General features: G+C 41.6%; 1 protein-coding gene across 1 annotated transcript in view; it reads right to left on the bottom strand.

The window, feature by feature from the left end:
- Positions 1-27530, bottom strand: part of AKT3 (AKT serine/threonine kinase 3) — a 740092-nt gene that overhangs the window by 360023 nt on the left and 352539 nt on the right. Inside the window, exon 3 of the mRNA XM_085611402.1 lies at positions 23828-23953. Within this exon, the coding sequence (XP_085467528.1) occupies positions 23828-23953 (126 nt within the window). The remainder of the gene's footprint in view (positions 1-23827; positions 23954-27530) is intronic.

The following is a 27530-nucleotide window of genomic DNA, read 5'->3' as shown; positions in this document are numbered from 1 at the left end:
GGGGTCAAAGTGTGTATGAAGCTATGCAATGCCTCTTAAAATTGCTATTGTCTGTTAATAAAAAATTATTATTAAAATGTGCTCTTTGTAGTTACATGTGCTTTTGAAATACAGCATTGTCTGTTTTGAAACAGGTTTGACGTTTTTTACTTTAGCCCCACCCCCCACTGACCCCACCCCTACCGGTGCGATCCTCGGCCACAAACCACACTGGAATTTTGGCCCCCGACAGAAAGTTTGTGAGTACCCATGGTCTAGGCCAACCAATCAGCGCGAAGCATGTCTGCAGTAGGAAGCAGAATGGAAGTTTTGAAAAATAAAACAATGTCTCCGTAGAGATTTAGCAGCAGGGAAAGTACACATAAAACACTCAATGGAAATTGCCCACATTACAATTCAATCTTCTCCCACACAAATACCGTCTGGAACAGGAGCGCATCCACACTGCGGCATGCATAAATTAGCTGGAGGGCTCAACTGGTTCTTCCCGGGCTTGTGTCTGATTGGTCAAGGCCGACCAACGTGGTTTTGCACGTCGCCTGCTCTTTTTTGTTTGACCAAATGGTGTGATACTGGCCAAATACTTTATTTCATCGGGCCTTATTTTATTTATCATCACATGTGACAGCACATTCAAACGTGTAAGTTCTGGATAATGCGCTGTACAAAAATCTCTAATAAACTGTACTACGGTGAAACGCATTTGGCAGAGCGGATGTGTTGCAGTGTAAGACCACTGCTGGCAGCTGTTAAATGTTCCTAGTTGCTAAGTTAAAGAGGCCAGTGCAGGAGCTCAGCTAACTTGTTATGTTACTGTGAAGAAAGGTTGTGCCGGCAGGGTGTTGTTTTCACTGCAGTCTGCCTGTGTATCGAGTCCTGCCAGGCCCCACCTCCTTAGGTGCCTAGCTAGTTCTCACAGCCAGGGGCCCTGGCTGCCAGTCCTAGAGGAGAGGTTTGCATCCACCTACAGCCAGCTACTTACCTCTCAGCACAGAATGCAGCTCACCTGCCAACCCGGACCAACAACCTGGCCGAAGACGCTCTCTGGGCTTCTGGTGGCACAAGAGGTGAGAGCCCAGCAGAGTAGAGAAGATGAGTGCTGTATAATCATGGTGTGTTTGAGGGGGTCAAAGACATCACACGGTTTAGAGAACAAAATGTTCAACAACTATTTTGGTCTTTTATCTTCAGGTAATCGTATATAAAACTAACCATGATACACTTTAAATGAAATTCTGAAAATGTCACACAAGAATTCTGAAACCTTGGCAGCTATGCCAACTCCATGAACAGCTGGAGTCGAGTCTATGGGCACTCTAACCTCATATGTTCACGGACAGATTCCCTAAAGGGAGCGGCTACTATAACTGGTGAAAGTCTCCAACATAAGGGTGCTTTCAGGGGTGCAGACCTAGTCAACACATACAGTGCTGTCTTTACCAACAGTCCCACTGGTCATGAAAATCACACTATTCGGCAAATGAGGCAGACTAATCTCCCTTGCGTCTATCGGGGGGAATTTGACCAAATTTGAATATATTCATTTGATGAATGGCCTTCAGCACGCATTATAACCACAACAAAAAGGCAGGCTGTGGTAGACTTGTTTTTGAGGGAGGATAGTGCCCATGTCCTGAGTGTAAGAGTTTAATTCAAGAAGCAGTGATCGATGCAGGGCTCTGTTGGCTATCGTAGTAGTTTAAGAAGCAGCGGTTGATAGGAAAAAATTAGAGCTTCTGTATGAAAGAGGCTCTTTTTAGCACTGCAGTGTACCTGCTGATGGAGGTCTTGGTCCTTAAGACTCGGATGACTGTTTTATGGTGGGGTGGTGTTAGGAAAGTAAAGGATCTGACTGGAGGAGGTGTGGGGCTATGAGAACAGTGGGGATAGAGGACATAACATTGACTACTAGAGATGGAGATGGTCTGTGAGGTTGGGAAAAAGTTAGCAACATGGATTTAAGGGAACACCAGTGTAAGTGATTTGAAGTTAACTCTGCTGTGCATTGAGAGCCACTCATCCTAGTTTCTGTGTGAGGTAGGAGGTGGGTTGCAAGTAGTGCTGGAATTGGAAAATATTTGCTCCAAGAAGCCATAAATTGGTGATCAAGATGTGACAGAGGAAAGGGGGTGGAGTCACGAGAGGAGGACCTTGAAATGCAAAGTTCTGCATTTTTTTTTTTTTAATCTGCAAAAAATTGGCAACAAGGACAAATGTGGTAGTAAATATGTTCTAGCTTACTTGGTAACAAAGAGACTGCATTTTAAAATATCTTATAGGGTTAAGACACTGGGTGCAGAGATATTTGTGTGCCAAGCAATGTTAAAGGAATTATAACAGTAAGATAACTCTGATGGTAAATGTAGTTCTGTGACATTTGTGTTTTGTCCATTCACAGTTTTGACTTCTAAAGTAGCATAGAGGGTTACTGTGCCTGCTGCAAAGCACACTGTGTAACATGCAGATCACAGATTTGTATTTTAGGTAGACTAGAAAGTGGGCTACTGCTTATGACACGGAGATCAGTTTGTTACTTCCAGTTCATAAGTTGCAATCCTTCTAAAATAGCACAATGATCAATTTACAGGCAGCAAGGAGTTGCATGGAAACTGAAAGTCACATGCTGAGACCCTTATTATTTTTTTTTCTCAATCTGCAGTTATTCTAAAATTGCAAAGAAGGGTTCCTTTGGTAAGCAATTGAGTCTTTATAGTACAGATAACCCGTATCACTGTGTATGTTTTATATCCAAACTGTGTGTTTTTCTCAACCATTCACTCTTAACTTATAATGGCTACAAATGTGGACGGTATGTGATTCCTAGACCTTATAACCCTGTCTTATGTAAAATTTCTTGTGCAGTGATTTACACACTTGTATAGTTTATTGTGTCTGTGCTGCAAACTTCTGACACCCTACACTCGCATGAGTAGTGCTATATAATAATCAAATAAAAGGAAACTTCATAGGTATAATTTCAATCAATATTTGTGTAACTACTCATACATAGACATAGATTTGCAATCTTAACATGGCAGAATGCTATTGCTTCAGGAATTAAGCCTAGTCTTCCTGATCTATTAAAGAGTACAATCCAGTAAGATTTTAAGAATGATCAAAAATGTGTATACATTTTCAAGTTGAATACAGAATACGCACATACTAGTCTTGTAAATATATTCAAGGTTCAAAGATACTTTATTCGGATAACATCGTATCCATAAAAGCACAAAGACACAACAACAAACAGGTTAAAAATTATACAAATTAGAGAGTCATAATAAAACCATAGCAACATACAATATACAATAATCGTTAAATTCATAAAAATTAATTAGTAGATAATGTAAGGGCTCAGGGGTTGGACATCATTTGACGTGCTCGAACTGCAATGCTCAAGAAAGTGCCTGTGCGAAAGACCAACTCTTCATCGCCCAGGGTGAGTAATTTTAAATAAGCGTTTTCCAACCTAATGGGCATATGCTTTTTAAAATACGAAGTTAAAAGCCACTTAATATACTTTAGATAGTATTTACAAAAAAACAAAAAGTGCAAAATAGATTGGCCACTCTGGCCGTCACACGGGCAAGGAATAGAATCAAGGTCAGAACGGTAACCAAGGGGAAAACATAATACAAATTTCATAGTGCCAGCCCCTAGACGAAACCAAAGGTTCCTCTCCCCGTGGCTCATTGGTAGGGATAATATAATTAGCCAGCGGGTGTACAGAATTTTCAATGGCCATGTAGCTATGAAAATATTCATTTTGTATTTCTTGAAAAACTTGACTGAATGTTGCTATCTGTGGTGTGGACTCTCTAGTTACTTGTATGAAAGTTCTAGTATCATCTTGAAGTGTATGCCAAGGTTGTGAGTGGAACGTGAAGATGCAATTATGAAAGCACAAGTGGGGTTTGGGGTCGGGGGGCGATGAGGACTGCATGGATTTCTGGGGAAGCAGAAGTAGAGGAAATATTTCTGTTATGGCTGGACTGAGCATCTCTCTACCTTCTTTCTAGGAAGGATTCAGAAACACAAAGTAACTAAAATTATATGTACAATACTACTTACTTATCAGACATGCGTCTTCCTCCATTGGTCTGTTATTGTCAGTCACATTTTTCTTTCACTCACTACAGCACTCATAATGTGGCAATTTGTCAGGTAACAAGCCATTAGCTAACTTCACTGTGAGTGACTGCATTCTTCACTTTCACTTAGAATATATCCACACACAAAATCGTTCCCTTCAGTGTCAGGGACTGCCATGGCAGTGTGTGCTTTCTGAGACCCAAAACTGTTTTTGAAAATGTGTTTTTAGATTGACAAGGGCCCAGCAGCTTCCCCAATGATAACGTTTTGCAAAAACTGTGACAAAACAAGCGTAGACAAAGCAAAAAAGCTCGCAGCCAATGTCAGATCGATTCCTTTTCCAATAATATTTTCTCCCAGGTGTCTTTTGTTTGTGTACCCCAAAGATAAAAGAGAGGTGGTGCCTTAGAACGAAGACTTTATTATTGTGTTATGTTTCTGATTCACGCCTTGAACATACATGAGTACTTAAGAAAGAATATATTTTATGTACATCTATTTTTTTGTATTATGTTTAAGCTCATATTAACATAGTTCTAAAGCATCTCTTAAAAAACGTTGTACAAAAGAATGTAAAAAAAAGAATAAAGGGTGATGACTAATGGGAAGAACATTTAAATCAAAAATAAAATCCCATGAATTACATTAGCCAGAGCAGCTAAAATTACCTGTGGTGTGTGTATGTATATATATGTGTGTATATATAAATACATATATTTTATTATTTGCTTAAATAAATAGATAAATAGATGTATAGGTACGATAAAATAAAAAAGGTGTTAGGCTAACTGCTTGTGGAGAAGGAAGTTATGTGCTCAATTGATTTCTGAAGCTAAGCAGATTCTGGCCTGGTTAGTACCTGGATGGGAGACCGCCTGGGAATACCAGGTGTTGTATGGTTTCTGTAGCCCCTAAAGGAGAAGGTATAGAGAACATGGAGACAAATATAATTTGTAATTGTATAGATGTATATAGATTTCACATCAGTGTGTTGTTAAATAGATTTACTATGCTGAATTTCAAGTTGTATTTTGTTTAGATTCTAATTGTAATGTTTTATGTTTGTAAACAGCCCTGAAGAAGCGCAGCGGAGCGTGAAACACGTGTTGGCTTTGTGCAGACTACGGCTATGTTTTGACTGCTTAAGAAAAAAGAAATAACGACAAAACGAAATGAACTAAGAAGATTAGATTTTTATTGATGTCTTACGTGTGTATATCTCAGTGATGGTTTTTGATATACTAATATAAAGAATACTGGTGGGGACCAGTATCTGCGATACCTGAAGCGGCGGGCAATTTTCCTGTTACCCACAGTGTGTGTGTGTATATATATATATATATATATATATATATATATATATATATATATATATATATATATATATATATATATATATATATATATATTCACTGAAACAACCATAGGTTTCACACACGTTATAGTTAGGAATTAGCATTTAAAAAACCTTGCAAATTCACTTAAAAAACCATAGGTTTCACACATGTTATAGTTAGCTGGACATTTCACTCGTGAAAAACCATTGAAATTCCCCCTTTATAGTTAGTGCAGGCAACTATAACTCACGCGACCGCAATCCTCTGCTGATGACGTCAGATATTACATCACTGTATTTAGACACTTATTTACCCATGTCTTCTTCCATAAATTTTTAGCTATACATATATTACAAATATTTTTTTTTCAGAAAGACACATATGTCATCAGTGATGTAATATCTGACGTCATCAGCAGAGGATTGCGGTCGCGTGAGTTATAGTTGCCTGCACTAACTATAACGGGGGAATTTCAATGGTTTTTCACGAGTGAAATGTCCAGCTAACTATAACATGTGTGAAACCTATGGTTTTTTAAGTGAATTTGTACGGTTTTTTAAATGCTAAGTTATGTATTTATTTATTTTTTAAGGTTTTTAACCGTGCGCGCACCGTACGCGCGCTGTGGGCGCACTGTGCGCTTTGCGCACCGCGCGCCCTCGTTACGCAGTTCGCGGAATTTTTCCGTTTCTACCGTACGCGCACGCTACGCGTACTCCGCGATTTTTCGTAAAAAAATTAAAAGAAATTTTGGCCCTTGGGGGTCCTTCAGGAACTGTCCACCCTGCCCCCTTTTCACGTTCTCCACCTTTGTTTTTCACCCCCTCAGACTGCAAGAGACAAAATGGCGGCCGACACTTCCTGGTTTCGACCGATTCGAATGTTTACTAAGATCTAACAACCAATCAGAATCGCGCTCGCGCACGGCAGCGTGCGCGTACGGTAAGTTTTACCGTACGCACACGGAGCGCACCTATAGATATATATATGCTTTTAAATGCTATTTTCTCAGGAAATACTGAACAGATTTACACCAGACCTGCAAAAGGCACATCCCTGACCTGAGGACTACCTCTATGCCAAATTTCAAGTAATTCTGTTCAGCCGTTCGGGCTGTAGCTTGGACTAAAGGTCCTATGGAAAAATGCATGGGGAAAACGTGTTTTGGGACCCCCCCTTTTTCTCAGCCCCCGCTTGACGAATCCCCCCGAGACTTTCAGGGAAGGAGCGGAGCGCCCCACCTATTTTGAAAATTTCGCGAGGATTCGTCAATCGGCGCCAAAGTTATTCCAAATAGAATGTTGCGGATTTCCTATGGAAACACGATCCTAACTATAACTATCTACTGGCGACCGCCAGTAGAATATATATATATATATATATGCGTTCAGAGACAGCAGGGTCAAGCCGTAATCAAATTATCCTTCGTTTCACCGCAGAGCTGGGTTCTCGCGCACTCACGGAAGGAACAAAGCGTCACCAATTCATATCGTCAAGTTTCTTTCTTTATTTACAGCATGCCAGTTAGAAAAGCTCTACGCGTTTCAGTCCCACCAGGGACCTTGTTCACGAGACTGGTCTATACTAAAACTTTTTTTGTTTGTTTTAAATCCACCACTACAATCAACAGTGACATCACTTCCTTTTAGGGAGCAGCTAGGCATTCTGGTAAATGAAGTCCTAACAATTTTAACTTAATGGATTATGCTGTTGCAATTTAAGTTAAACAAAAAGCGACTGGGAATTTCTGCCCTTTATGAACACGCAATGTGAGGATGGCAGTATGCACTTAATACGACAACCTTTCTAGACTATGCACTAATGTATCTAAATTACGATTCATTTTACATTGAGTGTGGCCCTCTGGTGGGTCCTCATTTTTGGACAATGTGATACACTCATAATTTAATTTAAACATATGAGTCCCAGCTAGATGTCGAATTTGCCCTCTGGTGGGCCCTCATTTATCAGGCATGTTTAGTATCTTGATTTGCTCCCAGTCTGTTTTATCTTGATTTGCTCCCAGTCTGTTTAACTTAAATTGCAACAGCATAATCCATTAAGTTAAAATTGTTAGGACTTCATTTACCAGAATGCCTAGCTGCTCCCTAAAAGGAAGTGATGTCACTGTTGATTGTAGTGGTGGATTTAAAACAAACAAAAAAAGTTTTAGTATAGACCAGTCTCGTGAACAAGGTCCCTGGTGGGACTGAAACGCGTAGAGCTTTTCTAACTGGCATGCTGTAAATAAAGAAAGAAACTTGACGATATGAATTGGTGACGCTTTGTTCCTTCCGTGAGTGCGCGAGAACCCAGCCCTGCGGGGAAACGAAGGATATATATATATATATATATATATATATATAAAAAAAAACTACTGGTGGTCGCTTATAGGCAGTTATAGTTAGGACCATGTTTCCATAGGAATAAGCGTTCTTTTTTTTTGCCTTTATCTTTGGTGCGTTTGGCGAATCGTCAAGAAATTTTCCCAAAAAAGAGTGTGCCGGTGACTCTAGTTGTGCATCGAAAGTTTTGGGGTGATCCGTCAAACGGGGGAGAGGGAAAAAAAAAAAGTGAGTTTCCCATGTTAATTTCAATAGGATCTTTGAACACGACTACAGCCCGAACCGCAGGACAGAATTACATCAAATTTAGCAAAAAGCTAGCCTTTGGTCAGCAGATTGTGTTTTTTGGTGTAAATACGTTCAGTAGTGGTTGAGAAATTGAAGGAAATAAAATAAGGATATCTGCAATCGCAGCTAATTCGTGATGATTCTGCAATTAATCGCGAATGCACATGCCAACAGGAATACCATGATTGGCTGGCCGCAACCCGAGCAGAGAGTTGTGGCCGCCATTTTACCTCATCGCAACAGTCCTTGGGGCTGAAATCAAATGGCAGAACTTGGTGTAAGAGGTCAGGATGGATGTGTCCTTAACCCATGGGAGGTATATAAGCATCTCTGAGGAAGTCCACACGTGTATAATATGTCGCTAAACAGGTTTTTTTTTTACACGTTATATTCACAAATTCATCGTGACCGCCACCTCGCCCCCCCCCCCCCGTGTACCACTGCGGCCAATTCGCGAATATTGTGATGTCGCGAATATTTAAAACATTTTTTTAAGAGATATTTTTAAAGAAAAGGAACAACATTTTGGGCACTAGGATGGCTCTTAGAGGAGCCATTGTGTTCATTGTGTGTATATGACAGCTACCCAAGACCGGATGCAGAGTTTCAGGTTGCTGAGAAACACCCTGTTGCCTTCGTCTGTAAAGGGAACTCCATCACTTCTATAGATTCCATGCACTTCGAAACACGGGTTGTTGTTGTCGTTAGAGTCCATGTTATGGTCTCTGAGGAATGCAGAACCCATTTTGTTAACATGGCCTCCTTAGAAACTCGAGCACCCAGCCCCAATCCAACTCAGAAAGTGGCATATGCACTCTCAGACCAACTCACAGACTCATACACTCACTCAGACACTCACGCACCCACTCACACATCCAGAGACACTTTTGCAGGCACTCCCAGGTCCACTCAGGCATTCAAAGACCTACTCACACACCCACTCAGGCACTCACCAACACACCCACTGAGACACTCACTCACTCTCAAATGTTACAGGTAACATAATTTAAAATTAAAAAACCTTAGAAATTCACTGGAAAAACCAAAAGGTTACAGGGACGTTCTAGTTAAGAATTATAATTTTTTTTATATTAGAAATTCACTAAAAAAGCAAAAGGTTACAGGGATTTTATGGTTAGGGAATATAGAATTAAAAACATTAGAAATTAACTGAAAAAAACAAAGGTTACAGGGATGTTATAGCGAGGCTCAGATTTCACTCGTACAAAACCACTGAAATTCAGCAGTTATAGTTACATGAGCCAATTATAACTTACGCCCCTGCTGTGCACTGCTTATGACCTCACATACTGCATCTCTCATGACATGGTCAGTGACATCACCCATGACATACCCTGCCCCTTGCGGGGGTAGATGGAGAATGTTACCTCTGCACAAGGGCCAAAAAAATGTTTCAAAAGTTTTTTCTGTCGTGATTCCGCTGTACTGTTGCAGGATTGCAGCAAAAAATCCCCCAGGAATGCCTCGCCATGCACTTCTTATGACCTCATATATTACACTCATGACGTACTATAACGTAACCTTAACCTTTGTTGGATTCTCAGTGGTCTCATAATTGCAGGGGGTCGAGGGAGTAGCAAGTGTGATACTATATTCAAAAGGGTTAATACCAAGGACGGACTGGCCATTCTACCGCACCGGCATTTCCCTGGTGGGCTGCAGACCAGGAAGCTGCTTTCAAAGCAGGGTGGGCTGCCATGACCAAAGCAAGTTGGCCCAATTCGAATTCTGCCTCTTGCAGTGTGGGGCTGGTTTCAACATTGTTGACAGCGCTGATTTTGACAGTCAATGCGACTCTGATTAAAAGGATTTTCTCTGAAAATCGTGGTCCAGAAAATATGTCTTTCAAACTTGGTAAAATAGGAAAGAAATAAAAGTAACTGAGCAGGAGCATCTGGTAAAGCCCACCAAAACTGTTCTAATTCAAACCGGCATCAAAGGAATTTGATTTTCGGCTGCGAGTAGAGGAACATGCAAGTCGGAGGAATGGAGATACATTACCTTGACCTATCTCGAATTTAGTTATAAAAATAAAGAGATTACCTATTGGAATAGCTTTGTAGCCTGATAGCTTTCACGTATATACATTTTCTGCCGCCTTGTGGTCGAATCTAGAACAGCCATTGTTTCCCAATAGCCCTCCGGCATTATCCGGTGTGTAGTGACAACAATAGCCCTTGATGACCGGAACAATGAACCCAGGAGTCTATTGACCACAATGTCTCACGATTCACTGTCGAGCTGTCCCTCCTGGAAAACTTCTCAATATAAAGAGTATAATATGCTCTTTTAGTACCTAAAAAAGCCAAAAGTGTGGAATTAAGTGGTATATAAAATCAAGTAATATTCATCAGAATATTGGTGCTGTTATTAGTATTTATACCTTGCTTTTCCCCTGTAGCTTAGTAGGGGAAGTTTTAAAAGACCTCAAGCTGTAGAAACAGTTTTTCCTACGGCAGTACTTATTATATACTGCAGCATAAATCTGATGTACTTTCACACTTCTGCATCGATTTAGATTGGGAAGGTGGGACAGAGAAAGGAAATTACCTAAACATGTTTCCAAGTGCTGTCTGAACCACGCAAGCATCTGATTACAGACAAGTGCAAAAAATGCACGTTTCCAAGTATTCTTCACAAAAGTCATTCAACTGCAAGCTGGCAAAAACATACTTGTACACGTATCTCTCTCTTTACAAGTGCACTCAGTTTACCGGAAAAATTACTGAACTCAGTCAGAAACCCACTTTGACAGTTTTCACCTTCCACGGCCTCTCCGTCCATTGATGAAATAAAGGCCATAAAATATCCCGATAGTTTTCGTACAATTTAAACTTGGTGCGCATTAAGTATATAAAGAAAACTGGCCTACCACAGCTGCAGCTGCAGCTGCAGAAAGATGGCTGATGATGCAATCCTTGGGTAGGGAGCTTAGGGAAGCGATGAGGATGGAGGTAAATGTGGAAATGCGGAGTCACCTTCAGATTAAGAGTACGAAACACATGAAGGCCTGCTCAACCTTTCATTCTTCCGAGGTCGATAAACAGAGTGCCATAAAATAGGGTAGTAGTAATAGAGTTCAGATTAATAAGGACAATTTTAAATATCTGGCTACTATAGGATCACATATGGCGGACAAAGCATTTGTAACATATAAAAACGCGTAAACTTGTTAATTTATAAACGTTTTCCATAGAAGTGCTGCCTTTATGGTGGTCAACCTCAATCCACTACTACAAAACCATTTGCTAGGGGTTCACCTTGGACTGCATCAGAATTGTTAAATTACAACACCCGTGAGGAGCTTTTCCCCTCCAGTGTGAACAATGTCACCCACATAATTTAGCCCTTTTACTGCTCCTCTGCCTTTTTGCGTTATCCACACAGATCTATCTTACACCGTTATTTCACAAATTTGGAGAAGAACTGTGTAAAAAGGTATTTAAATAAAACTAGTTACATTTTTGGGATCTGAGAGAACGGCACTTGCTGTGGCTTTTTTTTTTTTTAACACAATGGTGAAACGAATAGAGATTTTATTTTTAGCCATATTGTTTGTACTTGTTTTTACCAAGCCGTCTTAACTTTTTATGGCAGTAAAGTTTAATAAACAATTTGATTTGTTGTAGTTAAACATGTGTTTTCCTGTAATGCCCCTTCAATCCAATTCTTGAGCTCTTCACCTCACAGAAAAAGGCCTCAATCCGCAACCACACCTCTTATCCATCCTTATAATCCTCAATCTCTAAGAAGCCTTCAACATCACTGATCACTACACCAGACATACCTCCCCAAACACCCTCGCTGTCAGTGACTCACCTCTCAAAAGATGTTCGCCCTAGCTTTCTGGCTGAGCTATTTCGGTAACCCGAGGATCCAACGATCCCCCACCTATACGGTTACCAGCCGGAGTCCCACAAGGGTCTATTCTGGGTCCTCTTCTTGTCTCACTGAAAGCACCTCCCTTGGTGTAACCATCTGCTCATTTGGCTTCATCGATCACTTACATGCGGATTATATTCTTCTCATTTCCTACTTTCTCACCCCAAATCCACACACTTATTGCCTAGCAGCCATATGTCACTGGATGACCCTACATTCACTCATGCGGAACTCTAAGGCCAAGGTCCTAAAGTTTGCTTCATCCTCTTCCTCGACATCTCTTCTTCGCTCCTGACGCCCTGACTTTCACGTCCTCCACCAGAAACACTTGTGTGCTTTTCAGACCCCTCTATGGGATCTTTCCTCATTACCACAGTCACTGCTACAACCGGACCATGTTCAGAACATTTGAAGGATTCACTCTTGTATACTGTTCCACAGAGCTAGCTAGCTGTGTGGGCTAGCAACTGATCAACTTGGTTTGATATGCGACAGCAGGATTGACCACTGGAATACCTTACCAGCAGGCGATCCTTATGGTTTGATCTCCCCACGGTTATAAACTTTGCCGTCAGAACCAGACTCCATTTCCAGAGGCATACGCAACTTTCTCATTCTGTTCACTGGGTCGGCCGGCCATCGCTTCTAACCGCCTCAGGGAAAAATTACAGTACTTAGTTGTAAATGTGATAAAACTGTGTAACCTGACATGAAATATACTAATGGAAAATCAAACAAATTTAAACAAACAAAAAAATGGTCTCCAGGTCGGCCGGCTTTCTGTTGAGAAAAGTGACTCATGCAAGTTCTTAACACTGGTCTACCAGACTGTTAATGGCACATTTCTGGGTTACCTCGCTGATACCTTAACGCTATATAGCAGCACTCCTCTTAAAATATGCCAGTCAGTACCTTCTTGCTCGACACAAATCGCCCTGCATGGCATCCAAATTCTGTCCTTGCCTTCTGCTGAAAAGGTTCCATTGGTACTTGCTTTCAATCGCCTATAGTGCTAGCGTTTCTCTATAAGATTGCAAAACAACTTAAAAAACCTATAACCGGTCACTGAAAAACAAAAATGTCTGGTATTCTCACTGCACTGCAAATATTTACCCTAACCCTGTGTAAAGGATGTCTGTGCATTATCTCAGATGAGTAATATGTTGTTGTTTGTCTATGTTGTTATTGATACGCAGCAGCACTTTTAATCCCTATTACTTTCATCCATGCTGGTCTATGTCCACCGCCAAATCCTTCTATTGCCCTATTATCACCCAAGAACATCATCCCGTACAACATTTCTCATTGTAATGTGTTCTGCTGCTGTAAATAAAGTGAAATTAATATTTTATCCGCCCATACGAAAAAATTTAGCTGTACAGTAGTGGCAATGATTCTAAGGAGAAGGAAGGATAAAGTTGACACACTGAGTGAAAAGCCCCGTTTTGTCGTGTCGTTCTCTGTTATGTTTTAATTGTGATGTTATGTTGATTTGTGTATTTTATTTTTAATAGGTTCAGTTGTTTATTTAGAAAATGGCAACACACGCAGCTACATTCCCAGGTAAAGCAACAAATGCCTTAACGAGCCCAATGGTGAACAACCATTTACCTCTAAAGATGTGAAATAGTGTTTTTCCAGTGATCCAACTGTGAAACACAATTCTGCACAAAACAGTGGTATAGACTGTGTCCTAAATAACCACTCGTAGTGCCCGTGTTACGTGACATGGTCCTTTGCTCCGTTATTTATGTTCTCTGTTGCCAGCACTTTACTACGCGTGATGAAAAATTCGGGGGCGGGGGATACAAAAGAAGAGTGGTCAAAGAAATGTAACTAGGAATCGTCTACTCCACCACTTTTGATTTAGTCATTTCTTTTCTGTTCAGGGCGTGTGACACCAAGCGAGTGTGGCATCAACGTGGAGTCCTGCTGGGCTCCAGCTTGTCTTTTGCTGGGCCCCAGTTTGATATTATTTTTTATTTAGCCTTGTTGCCATTCTACGCAAAGATGTACTGCTTTGCTAGTAACAATGCTGCCACACCCCTTTTCCTTACATGGTGGGCGGCCATTTAAAGTTGCAGTGTGCGCAGCGGCACCAAAGACCGCTGAAGGCAAGCCCCACTGTACCCAGCTGCAGACACTCTGCCCCGGCTCCCCCTCTCAAGAAGGTTTTATCTTCGTTCATTATATTCTTAATGAACTCCTCAATGTAATGCATTCTACATCATGCTTGCCACCTCGTGGGGCGAGACCGAGTAAACGGATAGTCTGCCTGAAACATTGATTCCCCTTCCCCTCTCTCTTCCCAGGAGCTCTCACTCTTCACCTGCGGTCTAATCAACGCCTGTTTTCTGTCAGATATTCACCTGAGATTTCCAAAATAGTAACAATTCACTCTTTGGTCCTCTTGTTCATCTCAGTGGCCCTGATGTGGCCCTCAACACAACCAGGGAACCCGGCCAGAATCTCCCCCTTCCTCTGAGGGGAAAGGGGGTGTATTTGCCGTTATCCTTCGAGAATCTCCTGAGCTTTTCCCTCTAACTCTCAACACTTTGAACCGCGTAGAGCTGCTGGGATTTAAAACCTCTCTCTCCCAGACTCTGACGGAAATCCTACGCTAAGCCTGCCTGGAGCTGCCACAGCCAGTAATCTACTACTGGGTGCAAAAAAGTCTAAAAAAAACTAATTTGAACTACAAATGCTGCTTATTATGCATCCCAAATCACAAAGAATACCAACTTCTCCACTGAACTTTTTAGAAGAGTCACCTCCCTCTCAAAGTCCAGATGCATTTCTATGGAAAAAAACATTGGTTGCATCTTTGAATCAAAAAACCTTCCGCTGACCTAACGGTTCTGGGTAACTTTAGACCATTTGTTTATTGCCTCATCGTATTAAGATTCTTGAAAAATAGATTAATACTCCGTAATTTTCCCTTCTGGAGTCAAACAACATCCTGGACGTTGCTTGGTCCTTGCACAGCTCAGCCCTTGCATAACACCGCACTGAATCTGCTCCCTCTTCCATCCTTTATGATCTCAGATTTCTTGTCAGCCCTGGGCAGCTCTGGTCTTCTTACTTGACCTCTCTGCAGCCTTCAACATGGCTTTGGCTCCCATGACCTCCTACCTTAAGACCTCTCTCAAGTCAATGTTAACCCCTTTGTTGCACCTGTCGGCCAACGGCTGTCGCAAGCAGTACCTCGGTAGTGCTGCGCACGTCCGTTGTCCGACGCGGCCCCGCCCACTTAATAGAAAGCCCCGCGGCAGAATTACTGTCGCGGTAAACGGGTTAAAGAGAAGACCCTGGATTGGATCCCTTCTAATTAGAATCAAGCAATTCAGGTTATTTGTTTCCTTCCTTTAAGGTCTCAATTCATAGCATTAGGCATGGCATTCTGCAAGGCTCCTATTTTAGCCCACTCTCTTCAATGTTTACATCCTTTCTCTGGCTCAGCTTAGTTGCTTTTTTGGTTTCACCCCTAGGTTTTTTGCTGACAACACACAGATGTTAGGGTTTTAGCTTCAGATGGCCAGTCCTTACCAACCTTGAAAAGTTTCAGCAGCGTCTGCTCTCTGGGGTATCATGGATGGGCCATGACTCGTTGAAACGCAATACTGACAAAACTGAAGTTCTGTTGGGCAGTTGTAAAACCAACCTCTTCTTTTAAAGAGATGGCTGGTGGCTTCACAATCTTGGTCCCCACTCCTATCCCATTTTCATCTGTACATAACCTGGGTTTCCATTTTGACCAAAACCTTTCTAGGTCATCGCAGAGAGATAAAATCTCTTCTGCCTGTTTTCCATATATCCAACTGTTGTGGAAAATTATTTGATTCATCCCTGTGCTCTCAGGCGGTGGTACAAGCCGTCATTCTCAGCTCTTTAGATTACTGAAGTTCTCTATATGGAGGTCTTTGATCTTACTTGCTTGACTGCTTCTTAAATGCGGCAGAGCAAATTATCTTCTTCCCAAAATCTCATATTTTTCCTTACATGTGATAACTTCACCCTTCGCTCAGCCACCAGGTGAGAATTTTTCAAATCACTGCATACTGTTTATCGTGCCTATCATAAATGTGGACTCCGCTCTCTTCAATCCAAGGTTGTGAAACATATCCCACCGCATGCTCTTCACTCGATTTCTGATAAACTTCTGAAAGTGTCTTCATTACGCCTCTCTCTAAAAGGAGCACATATTTTTTCCATCAAGCCCCTAGGTATTGGGAAGCTTTTCAAATAAATCTCAGATACTGTGAGGATCGTCTTTCCTTTCACAAGGACTTAAAAACCCCATTCTTTCCGAAGTGCACTTTTCAAATGTTGCCTGTTCTTTTGCGCCTTATTCTCTGGCTTCTCTTCTGCGTAAAAAAACAGGGCTTGCGCTCCAAGCGCCAGAACCCCATATTCGGTAAATGGGCGCTTTTTAAAATCTCAATTCATTCCTTCATTCATTCAATCTGAGCAAAGCTTATGCAGTGTTATCAATGTAAAAAAAAAAAACAGTTTTGCCTAATTTATACTTAGCACTATACTGGGACTGAGACTTTAGTTATTAGTGCAGCCGCTGCCTCAACCAAGGCTGCTCATTCTGTTCATCTGCAGTGAAGACCTCTGTATCCGCGACTGAGGACTTCAGCTTTCGCAGTGTGTGAAGGAACTGCCCCCGAAAAGCGTGGTTTGTTCATTACTAATAGCTACACTTCCCAGGAGGATGAAGAGATGTTCGCAGGCATAACTGGAGCATCTGGTTGCCGGAGTGCGACTCCCACTCTGTTGCTTCATTGTTTACACCTTCAAACTTTGTTAATTAAATCAAATTGTTTGATAGCTGGGGGCAGTTAATTATCAAGAAGCCATGCTAAAGATCCCTTTGCCACCAAAAGCACCTTTTGGCTCGGTTTGACGCATCTCCGCCGGCGCAATATTTTTCTGATTAATTTCAAGTTTTTATGTGACATCCTTGGAGAATAGCAATCAAATGCGAGTTTATACCTTTGAATTATCTGGTTTTGCAGCAAACACATCTCGGTTCTTGCAAAGTTTTCATGCCAGTTTCCATATCTACTGGAAAATGAGTCAACAGTTGACAGCTCTTTGGCGAGGTTTCCTATCAAACTCCCTCTCCTGTCAAAGAGATCCTCCGCAACCAAGCACTATAACTTACCTCTAAAAAAAATAAGAGACGCTTGCATACCACAAAGAGGTGCCCATACAATCCACCTATAGATTGATGCACACTGTGAGACAAATCACCAATCCAACATGTCAGGTGCCGGGAGGACAAGGGTTCCCTCTTACCGACGATCTGGGATTCCCTGCCGCTGGAAGGGAGTACACACAGAAATTGTAGGAATATTGGGAGTACAAATAGAAATGATCCTCAAATTAATGCCATTGGGAATAACCGGTGAACTAACGTTGCCTAAATTTAAGAGGAGTCTGTGTAATAAAGGACTAATGACAGTAAGTTGGGATATACCAAGAGAATGGGGCAATAACACAGGAGATTTAAATACAAGGAGAACCACACTGACTGGTGCATGGCTATAGAAAAGCCTATGTAGGAGGGGAAAGGCTGTCATCGGAAATTGGAAACAAAATACGGGGCTCATGGATGGATCACTGAATGAGAGAGTAGTACCACAGTAATGGTTTAATGTGTGGGTGACATGGAAGAAGGGTGGGGATAAAGCTTGTTACTGGCTGGAAGATGTGTAGTCGTATTTAGCTACAGTTTGATTATGTATCTTGCTCCCCTACTATGGCACAATTTATGAAAATCTGTCTAATTGATCGTAATTCCCTATCAGAAATGTTATGTCTGCAAATATCTAACATTAAAACCAACACAAATAATTAAAAAAACTGAAACACAACCAAAAGAATATCAACAGACTTTCGACACTGGTCAACAAGAATTCAAAACTCGCGATCTTGTTTAAAATGTCACACATGATATGGACGTTCTTGGCATGGTAAAGCTACCCAGGGAGTGTCATCCAGTTTTCATGTTATGCAATTTATTGGGGTTTTAGTGTCTATATGGAGCAATATTCTGCAGTGGTAAGAGCACAGAAATAATCAAGGAGTCAACCACATCACTGCATCCTTTTGTTGACACTTGCAATATGTGGAGACATTTTCAACTATGCTGTCAGGGAGTGATGGTTGATTAGTGGCCGAGCCTACTTTTCACCCACTTCCTCACAGACTGTGTGGGATTGCAGGCGAAAGGTGGCACAGGTTGGGAATATGGGTAGTGAAGATCTGAGTGCAGTGGGTGTTTGCTAGAGTGACCTGTCCTCCTTAGGTTACGGCACTGGCTGGCAGAGATATTAAACAGACAGTGCAGTCAGTGAACTGGAGAGAAGCACAGAGTAAGAATTGAGGGTGTTAAAGAGGCAGAGGGGATCAGAGTTACAAGAATGAAAGACTGGACGGAGGTGGGGAAGGTGAGATATAGATTCCAGTGAGTTACAAAGATAAAGAGTGAAACCAATCTGAAATAGGGAAGATGAAACATTAGTGAATCAAACCAAGTGAATTAAAAAGTACATATCCCTTTGGGCCCTCTATTCGGAAGACTGAGTGCTTGTGGAAGACCTATCTCGGTGTTGTGAGGCCATGCACATGTACCGTCCGCTCTGGTGACCAGTGAGCTGGTGCAGAGGTCAGGCGGTGCAGGGTGGAAGTCAAGAATTGCATCTGGACCTGGCGCTGCAGGAGTGCTGCATGAGTTCTGAGGGGAAACGCAATGTCATAAAGTTGGCAGAATGGAATCGGATGTGTTCCCCTGTCTTTGAACCATGGTGTATGGGTGCCTCCCCCTTTGCAAATGAAGCTGGAAGGTTGGGGGGGAAGCATACATCTGTGGACCGATGACTCGCATAGCCATAATTTTTTTTGCAGGCTTCACACTGGTGCAAGCACCTATGATGACTATTGCTTGCTGTAGTCGTACGCGAGTCACCTGTCAGGCACAATCGTTTTGTACAGGGTATATAATTGATGGGCTCAGACAAATATAAGTGACCCGTTCAACCTGATTAGGGAGTGATTCATAGTACTACTTCTGCATGGAACACTGCTAGAAAAGCCCCGTGGGCTTACTTGTAGCTTTTGAAACGGTTCCCCCATTGCTACATAATGTATTTCCCTTGTGGAAAATTAATGCTTCCCTGCTCTTGCCTCTAGTTTGATAAATACTGCTGAGGGGGTTGTGTCTGAGAAGCCACGATGCCTGAATCTTCCCATCATCTCTTCCATGTCCACATTCCTGTCTTCTATGAGACTGCAATTTATTTTACATTTTACAGTTCCCTGTTGGGGATGCTGGCCTTTAAATGGACTGGGTAGAAACTGTCTGTATGCAAACTAGAATTGTCTGCCATCTTTTTTCTAAATAACCTGGTTTGTAACTTACACTTCCTTACAAACTCTTGTAAGTCAAGGAATTCTGCCTGGGTTTTACTAATGTTACCTGTAAAGTTTAAGTTCAGTTCGTTTTTATTGATTTGTTCAAGAAATTCAGTGGCTGACTGGTTTGACCCCCTCCAAATAACGAAGAGGTGATAGATAATTGCATATCCCGCTGATGACATGCTCTTGCCACATTTTGCCGTGATCTGTGAGGAGTACCTGCTCCTCGCACCAGCCAATATGCAAACAAGCATAGTGGGGACAAAGCAGGTACCCATCGCCGTGGCTCATACGTATCTGAAAATATGACTTTTAAAAAGGAAATAGTTATTGTAGGGACACCACTTAATCATGGACAGTAACATTTCAGTGTGTTTGTACAATGTGATTGCCTCGGTTTGTAAAAAGTGCTCAACAGCACGGATCCCGTCTTCATGATTAATACTTATTTACAATGCTGAAACATCTACAGTTATTAATAGATAATCATTACACCATGGTATATTGTAAATATGTTGTAAAAAGTCACCAGTGTCCTTGATGTACAACAGTAGGTTTCTGACACAAGTCTGCAGGAAGTGATCAATAGCTCCCTTTGGCGGAAATTATTTGACGCCCAGTATGCATGTATGTATTTATGTGTATATATCCATCACCACTCCTTCCCAGAATAAGAAAGAAAGAAATGGCACTCTGGGATGAAAGGATTCTTGTTTATTCCATCAGGCCAATCTGGACAGGACGCGTTTTGGCTGTACACAACAGCGTTTGTCACACTTCCGGAGTCACTTGTAAGACGCAAGAATCGGACCCGATTCATTCAGGTTTTATGTATATTGCCGCACACAGCTTATGATTAAAAGAAAAAGAAAAATGAGGATATATTTATACAAAGTACTGGGCATCCAGCTTTTTGCAACCCTGTTTGTTTCATATAGACTTTCTCCTCTATCTGTGGAGGACCGCTGTAAGGTTTCCTTGTGTACATCATTCCTCTGACTTGGAGCCTTTGGGCCAACCTTTTTTCCTGTCCCCACTGTATTGGTTACAGTGGATAAGGTTGCTCCTTGTATCCTGATGAAGACCCCCCTTTAAGGAATTATCAGTACTTCTATCTGCATTGGGGTCGAAACGTCGACTTTTCACATCAACCTGTACTTAAATTTCATCCACACTCCGATAATGACAATTGATTTACTGCATCACTTGTTTGTGGATTATGCCAGATCAGCATATAAGATTTGATACACAGGTTTCTCTTTCACTTATTGTAAATACTATAATTTATTGCACTGTCACTTTTATCGCTAACCTTCCACAAGCACTCCTCTGAGCACTTACTTCTATTCACTGGTTTTGGAGCACCATTCCATTATAAGTATGATGTACAAATTGATTTTTGGTACAACATAAAATCGAGAAATTTGTTTTTCTAAACCTGTTTGAAGATGTATTCATTTAGGGTGCTATAGATTTTTTATGTCTAAAGATATTCCGATTGGACCAGACTTGCATTTGTAATTTACCTGACCCAGGTCCATCGGAATATTGGGTTCCCCCATTGTTGTGTAATACTTCCTGATGAAAGCAAAGGAAGAAGCCAGCTCTTCTTTCGATGGCGGTGAACCAACTGGTTCTATGGTAGGCTCTTCCTTTGCAACTAAATATGACTGGTCGATGATGTAGCAAGGATTCCATGTACAGCCTGAGAGCAAACCTCTACCGCCAATTTTTTTTTAAGATTGCAGGCACAACTTTTTGAGACAAGTTATTGGACTCATATGTTGCTTTTGGAGTTGAGGCCGCTGGCTGCTCTCTCTCTCTCTTTCTCTGTCCCCTCATTCTGTCTCTATCACGCGCCTCCTCATATGCTGAAAACAGTGACTTCAAAAAATGACTCTTGCCCTCTTTATCCTCTCTTTTCCTTCATTTCTTCCCCAGTTAAATGGATCCAAAAAAGACAAAGGAAAACATACCACTTTAAAATCTTGTCTTTTTTAGACATTTTTCCCCTCCAAAGTGCAGCTTTTGGACAGATCAAAAAAAGGAACATTGCTTTCAATTGCTCCCAAGACCTAGATGCAAATTGCCTCCCTTCCCACACCAGGCTTCAAAACTATCCCCGCATCCCACATTAGTCTTTAAACAATGCCTCTATAACAGGTTACAGACTGCCCTTATGTCCCAAATCCTAGCCGAAAAACAGATCCCTTTTCTTCTGGCAAGCTGAAATTTGTTGCATAACAAAGCTGCAAACTGCCCCTGTAGTAACATATGCAAATTCTAGTAACAAAGTTTGTGAACTACTTCCTAGACAGACTACAAACTTGACTTGTCCTCGGACTCCAAACTGCCTCCCAATGATGCAACCTTGCCCATCATCCAGTGCAAACCGTCACCCCGTCCGACAAATGGTGTGGATTATCCACATCATAACTCCTAGTCTTACATCTACTTCACCAGCCGCACAGCACTTCTCCCCTACGGTCCTTCCCTAGAGATGGACAAAGTTCCAAGTAGGCTGTGCACTGCCCCATCTCAGCAGTCTGAAGCCACTCTGCAAGCAGACTGCAAACTGCCCTCTCCTCTCTCCAGGGAACAAGCTGCCTCTCCAAACAGAGTGCAAGCAACCACCTTGTCCGACAAGGAGCAAAAACTCCTTCTTACTCCCAATGCTGTACACAGTATCAAAAGTGGTAAACTGCCCAGTGAAACTGCACAGCCCTCTAACCCTTGACAGAGTGGAAAGTGCTCTATTCACCACAAACTGCAAACATCCACCACCACGAACACAGAAGTCTACCCCTCCCCCATCACAGCCACAAACTGTTCTCCCCTAGGCTGCAACCTGCCGCCCACCCACGGCTCCACAGTGCCTGCACCCATCAAACATCTTACCTGAGTGCAGTTTTCGAGATGACCTCCTGCCCCTGCCAGGTGATGCTTGCTTCACTCCGTGCTAGGTGCCCCAAGCAGTGGTCTAGGTGCATTAAAAACCGTATGGGAAGTGGCATCCCAGATTTTGTGGGCACTTTTGTAAAAAGCGCTGCCTTTTTACAAGAGTGCAGATTTCATAATTTTTTTGGCAAACCGCGATAACCTGAAGGGTCTGACAGGTGGCGTATCAGAGGGCAGGAGACAGTCTAGATGTTGCTGTCCCTTAGTAGTAGTTGTTGGTAATTCAAGTAACAAATTCCATTGGCTCCCAATAGACACTACATCAGTAAACAATGGCCTTCTTGTTCAACTTTTTGTCAAGTCCACCAACAGGCACACCATTACTCCATATCAAACACCGAGGGCTTGCCAAATTCCACTATCGAGTAAGAAGCTTCATCAACAGACAATGGTGGACATAAAGTGTCCAGAATGCTTCAACTTAAGATACTTTCATCCCATTGTCAAGTTAACTTGCTCTCTCATAGGCTTCTCATGTAAGGTTTAGGCATAGCTTGGTTTGGTTTGAGCGATGGGGCATGAAGTTACCTGGGAAGCGCAGGAAAGTCTACCCACAAATGTTTGTCAGTTGCTAAGTAGGGTTTTCCACAGGATTCTAAAGAAGCAAAGCCCACCCCCCCTAATTTACTTTTAGGTCCAAGAGGAGGGGGAAACAAGAGCTAACAAACAAAGAAAACCTCTTATCTGACCTATATTTCTTTAATGCGACCTACTTAGGTTCTAACATGCCAACAACCCAACATACCAAAAGCAGATGACAAACATTCCAGAGATAGTTTTATTATTCTTTACATTGCATCTCTGTCAATTGTTATTTTTTATATAAAAAAAAAATTGGGGTATGTTATTTTTTTGTGTGTATACAATTATTACAAAAATACATACATATATACATGCATTATTGTCCGTACAATTAATTTCTTTCGTTTTTCAAATAGTACAGTTTAAAATTTTTGAAAACAAACATAGCTGTCAACCCTTGTTTGTTTATTTGGTTTTTCCACAGGCGCCAGACAACACTCTGGGTTGCATACCGACATTCCATTCCAGACACTCGGTGTGCGCATCGCATTACATATTTCCAAAACGGAGGAGATGCAATTGTAAATGTACCATTACAAGATGGCAACATAAACGACTATCAGGATCGAAGGTCACACAGAAGTTATCCCATCAGGAAACAGGCATAAAAGACACTTGGAGCAGGCCTTATCATCTTTGCTACATTTCTAATTCATTTACCAGATTTCTTGCAGCTTTGCTGCATCCTGTCTAGTGGAAATATTGTTTCCTGTTCTAATACTGCTGGGAAGTTCAAGCAATTCAGGGTTAACCTCATGATGGGCCTTTAAGGGCCTACACATGCAAAGATGTGCCCTGCTGCCTATGGCTATTAGGCTAAATGTGATCTACCCTGACACAGTTTAGATACATGTGGTAGCCTCAGTTATATACAATGCTCACCTACTGGGTACTTACTTGCCACAGAAAAGTTGTTGAGGGGATACGGTAAATCTACATCTTGAGGCTTTTCCTTATAGCCAATGAAAGAGCCGTCTGTTTTTAGAAGGAAGTATCTCGGTCTCCAGTTTTTGATGTATTCACCTGCGAATGGAAAAGAAAAGACATTACACGTTTTGGTTTCCTTTTTCTAGTTTTATCATGTGGCATACACTGATACACAAGGCCAAAGATACACATTACATGGGTCTCCTAGTTTATCTAATAATTACAGCATTAATGGAAACGCACCCATGCTGCACAGTTAAATAATGAAATAAAGTTAACATGTGTCTAACACAATATATTTGGGAGTAATCATGCTTGCTGTTTCTGGGATAGTAAATGAAAAATAGACCTTGGAATAATTTACCACACCATATTACATGGTCACAGGGTGGTGGCATGTGTACATATTCCCTACCAAAGATTTACAATAATCTGATGTTTGTCACAGGTGAGGTTAGTTAGGTATATCAGGATTTAAACTCGTCCATAACACACATCATTGCACATTTGGCAGTAATAAACGGTGCAAAACCTTTTTTCTAAACATTTTTTTGCCCAGATCTTTGACCTTAGCCGTTTCCTTCCCTTGCCATCACTTCAACAGGACAGATGCATCACCCTTACTCTAGTCGCAGGCGATCCGAGTGGTTGAAACACGTCGTGAGTAACACTTTGTGACAATGATCAAAGTTCGCTTTTCTTTTTTCCTCGAACTGTCCATAAACTAAAGTTTCAAAAAAGTTTTTTAACCTAAATGTTGCAAACTGTTTGCCCAATACGGACTCCCGCTGTGAAGTGGGCTTTACAACCCAGCGTGCATCGCAATGTAAATCAACCAGGGGCATCCTTGCGCAGGAGCCATTCAATATAACAAAAGGAGGCTTCTGCGTTGTGCTAGACAGTTCAGATGTATTTACAACTGGTGTATGATTCGGAGACAATACAAACCCTTGCCACATTATGAAACGTAGTCAATACAGTATAACGTTCAAACAAATACTATTTTTTTTTTAACTGTTTTACATTTTAACACGTGACAGAAAGTCACAAACAAGCCATGGCGACAGTGTCACAATGTTCACAGTACGGACACTAGCAGCAAATATACTCGGTGAGACAAACCAACCACAGGGGTTTCTAAAGCATAATAAAGCCACCAATCAACAAGATCATCCCTCAATTTGTCATCTCTTCAGGGCCTGTGTTTCCCACACACCCCATCCACGACTCTCCACCAGCTAACAATCTCTCCATTGTTGGTTGGCTCCTTCCCAAGCAGCCAACAGCATGTTTTTATGCAAGAAGTAATACTAGCAGAGCAAATGTACGCTTAATCTTTCCCCTTCTTGGGCTTTGTCAATAGGCAAATTATTGGCGACCTTCCGGCATTCAATTCACACCATCAGTGCATTCACTCTACGACGCCTATCCAAAATGTCGTCACTCTGGGGCACACCCAGACTGGTGGAAAAAAGTCAGCACTGCTGTCCTGCCCTCTTCCCACACTTAGAATCTGTGGCACCTATCAGGCATTTCATCATCCACATTTTTCAGCAATACTGGGGTCATATACTTTTGGCAGAGTTTTTTTTTTTTTTTAACTGTGTTAGTTTCAATCCTGCATTAGTGGACTTCTTTTAACATTTATTTTCCTGAGTTTTATATAGCGTGAACGAGACCCTAAGGTATCAGAGCACTTTACATGGCCACCAGTTGCGTTACAGATGAACACGTTCATTTTGTTAGGCACAGGGAGATTAAGTGATTTGCCCAGAATCACAGGATGATGAGAGTCCCTACCCAGACTCTAACCCAATTCCCCAGCTTTGAGGTCGACCATCTTTAGACCACATCCTCTCCCCACTGAACCATATCCTGATCAAGTTGTGTTACCTCTGGGCTACTGTCCTCGTCCCATTTGTTTTTTTGTACCCAAGTCAGTAATTGAATTATCTATTGTTAATGTCCTATGCAGTGAAGATACCATTCGCCCCTGGATGCCAAGTTAACCCCACCCTTTAAGATCACATACTCAATAAAAGTTGCATGCATCACTATATATATATATATATATATATAAACAGGTATAGTCCGTCCGTGGTGCTGACTTGGAACCCAGGTACCAACAACCACCAACAAACTCTACATCTGAGCAGATTTAAGAGCCCCTCAGAAGAGCCCCTCAGAACTGCACTTGTCAAAAGTGTGCTGTCCATCTGTTCCACCCTGGGGGTTCGGAGTGAAGTACATAAATCCCATAGATATCCCAGGAAGAACTTGTTTAGCCCTTGTTGGATAGAATCATCCTCCAAGAGAAGAGAGATAGGCTTTTCCTAACTCTATTATAAAGCGAACATAAAAACTTGGACTGAACATTTTAGAAATCTGGCCAGAATGTCTTGATTCAGCCAGAATTTGGCTTAACTGCGTCCTATTTGTTGATTTTGTCCTCCAGGCTTTCACACGTCACTAATATGAAAGTGGAGTTTATGCGCAAGAAGTTTAACAAGCATCACAGTTAAGAAGTGTTGGCTTCAGCATCTCAATTGAGTTATAATAGGTTTGCAGTAAAAACATTAGGAGTAAAAACTGGAATGCAAAAATGGTAGAAAATACAAAAATGTCAAAGAAAGTAAGGAGACGTTAGGGTTTGGATGAAGGAGGAGGTTGGTGAGAAGTTTAAGGTAAAGTTTAGGATATGTTGCGGGGTTAAGATCAGCTGCTTTTGGAGGGGGGGTGATGCCAGATAACTTGTACTGGTCACGGTTAGGTTCGGGGTAAGGATCTGGGTAAGAGCTAGGATTGGGGTTAAGGTAAGGTTTAGGATTTGGATAAAGTTAGAGTAAGGGAAGATGTAAGGGACGGTGCTGGAAATGATGACGGGGCTCTGGGGCATCACCTCCAACTCCTGTAAAATGTCAGAGACGTCATCAAACAATGAGAAGATGTTTGCTGTATGGAGGACGTAATGGTAGGGGTCAAAGCGAGTGGTAGAAGAGGCTGTGCATAAACCTAGTTTAGAATGACCTTGACATTAGGAACATTAGATAGAAATATGAATAAAATCGTAAATGTTTCCGCCTTTGAAGGATGTAGGCAAAGAAGCCTGAACACCAAATTGTATGCTAAAACACAATCGCAAATCTTAATCTGGAATATGTCAAAAGAGAGGATCCAATGAGCAATTGAGAGTCAAAATAATACAGTATCTATTGCAGAAATGCTGTTCTAGTTTGTCCTTAAGAGGAATCCAGAATGTAAGGCTCTACACATGTGCCAAATTTGTGTGTACCTATAATTTAAAGCTTGCCATTTCCCCCCAAAAATACTCTGCCAGTACTGTAACAAGTTGATTAAAATATGCATTGCTGTTTGTAAACTGAATGGTATGCAAAAGAGTAAATTTTACTTTTTCAATTTTCATAAAGAACCTAGCCTTCAGCTGTTGTCCCCATCCTGTTGGGAACACTAAAACGTGACTGGGGTCTAGCTTCTGCCTGAAAGTTTTGCCTACTTCTCAGTTTGCTGACCTGTTGAAAAGCCTTCCAAAGCACTGCTCATCAGTATTCATTCATAATTTCACCTCTATGGAATCATTCAGTTATTCATAGGTTCTGAAATTTATATTGAATGATTGAACGATGAGATTGAAACAGCGAATCTAATGGTACTG

Source organism: Triturus cristatus, chromosome 6 (assembly GCF_964204655.1).
Source record: "Triturus cristatus chromosome 6, aTriCri1.1, whole genome shotgun sequence".
NCBI classification, from domain to species: domain Eukaryota; kingdom Metazoa; phylum Chordata; class Amphibia; order Caudata; family Salamandridae; genus Triturus; species Triturus cristatus.
Note: the sequence above shows the minus strand (reverse complement) of the source record. Positions and strands in the feature narration are given on the sequence as shown.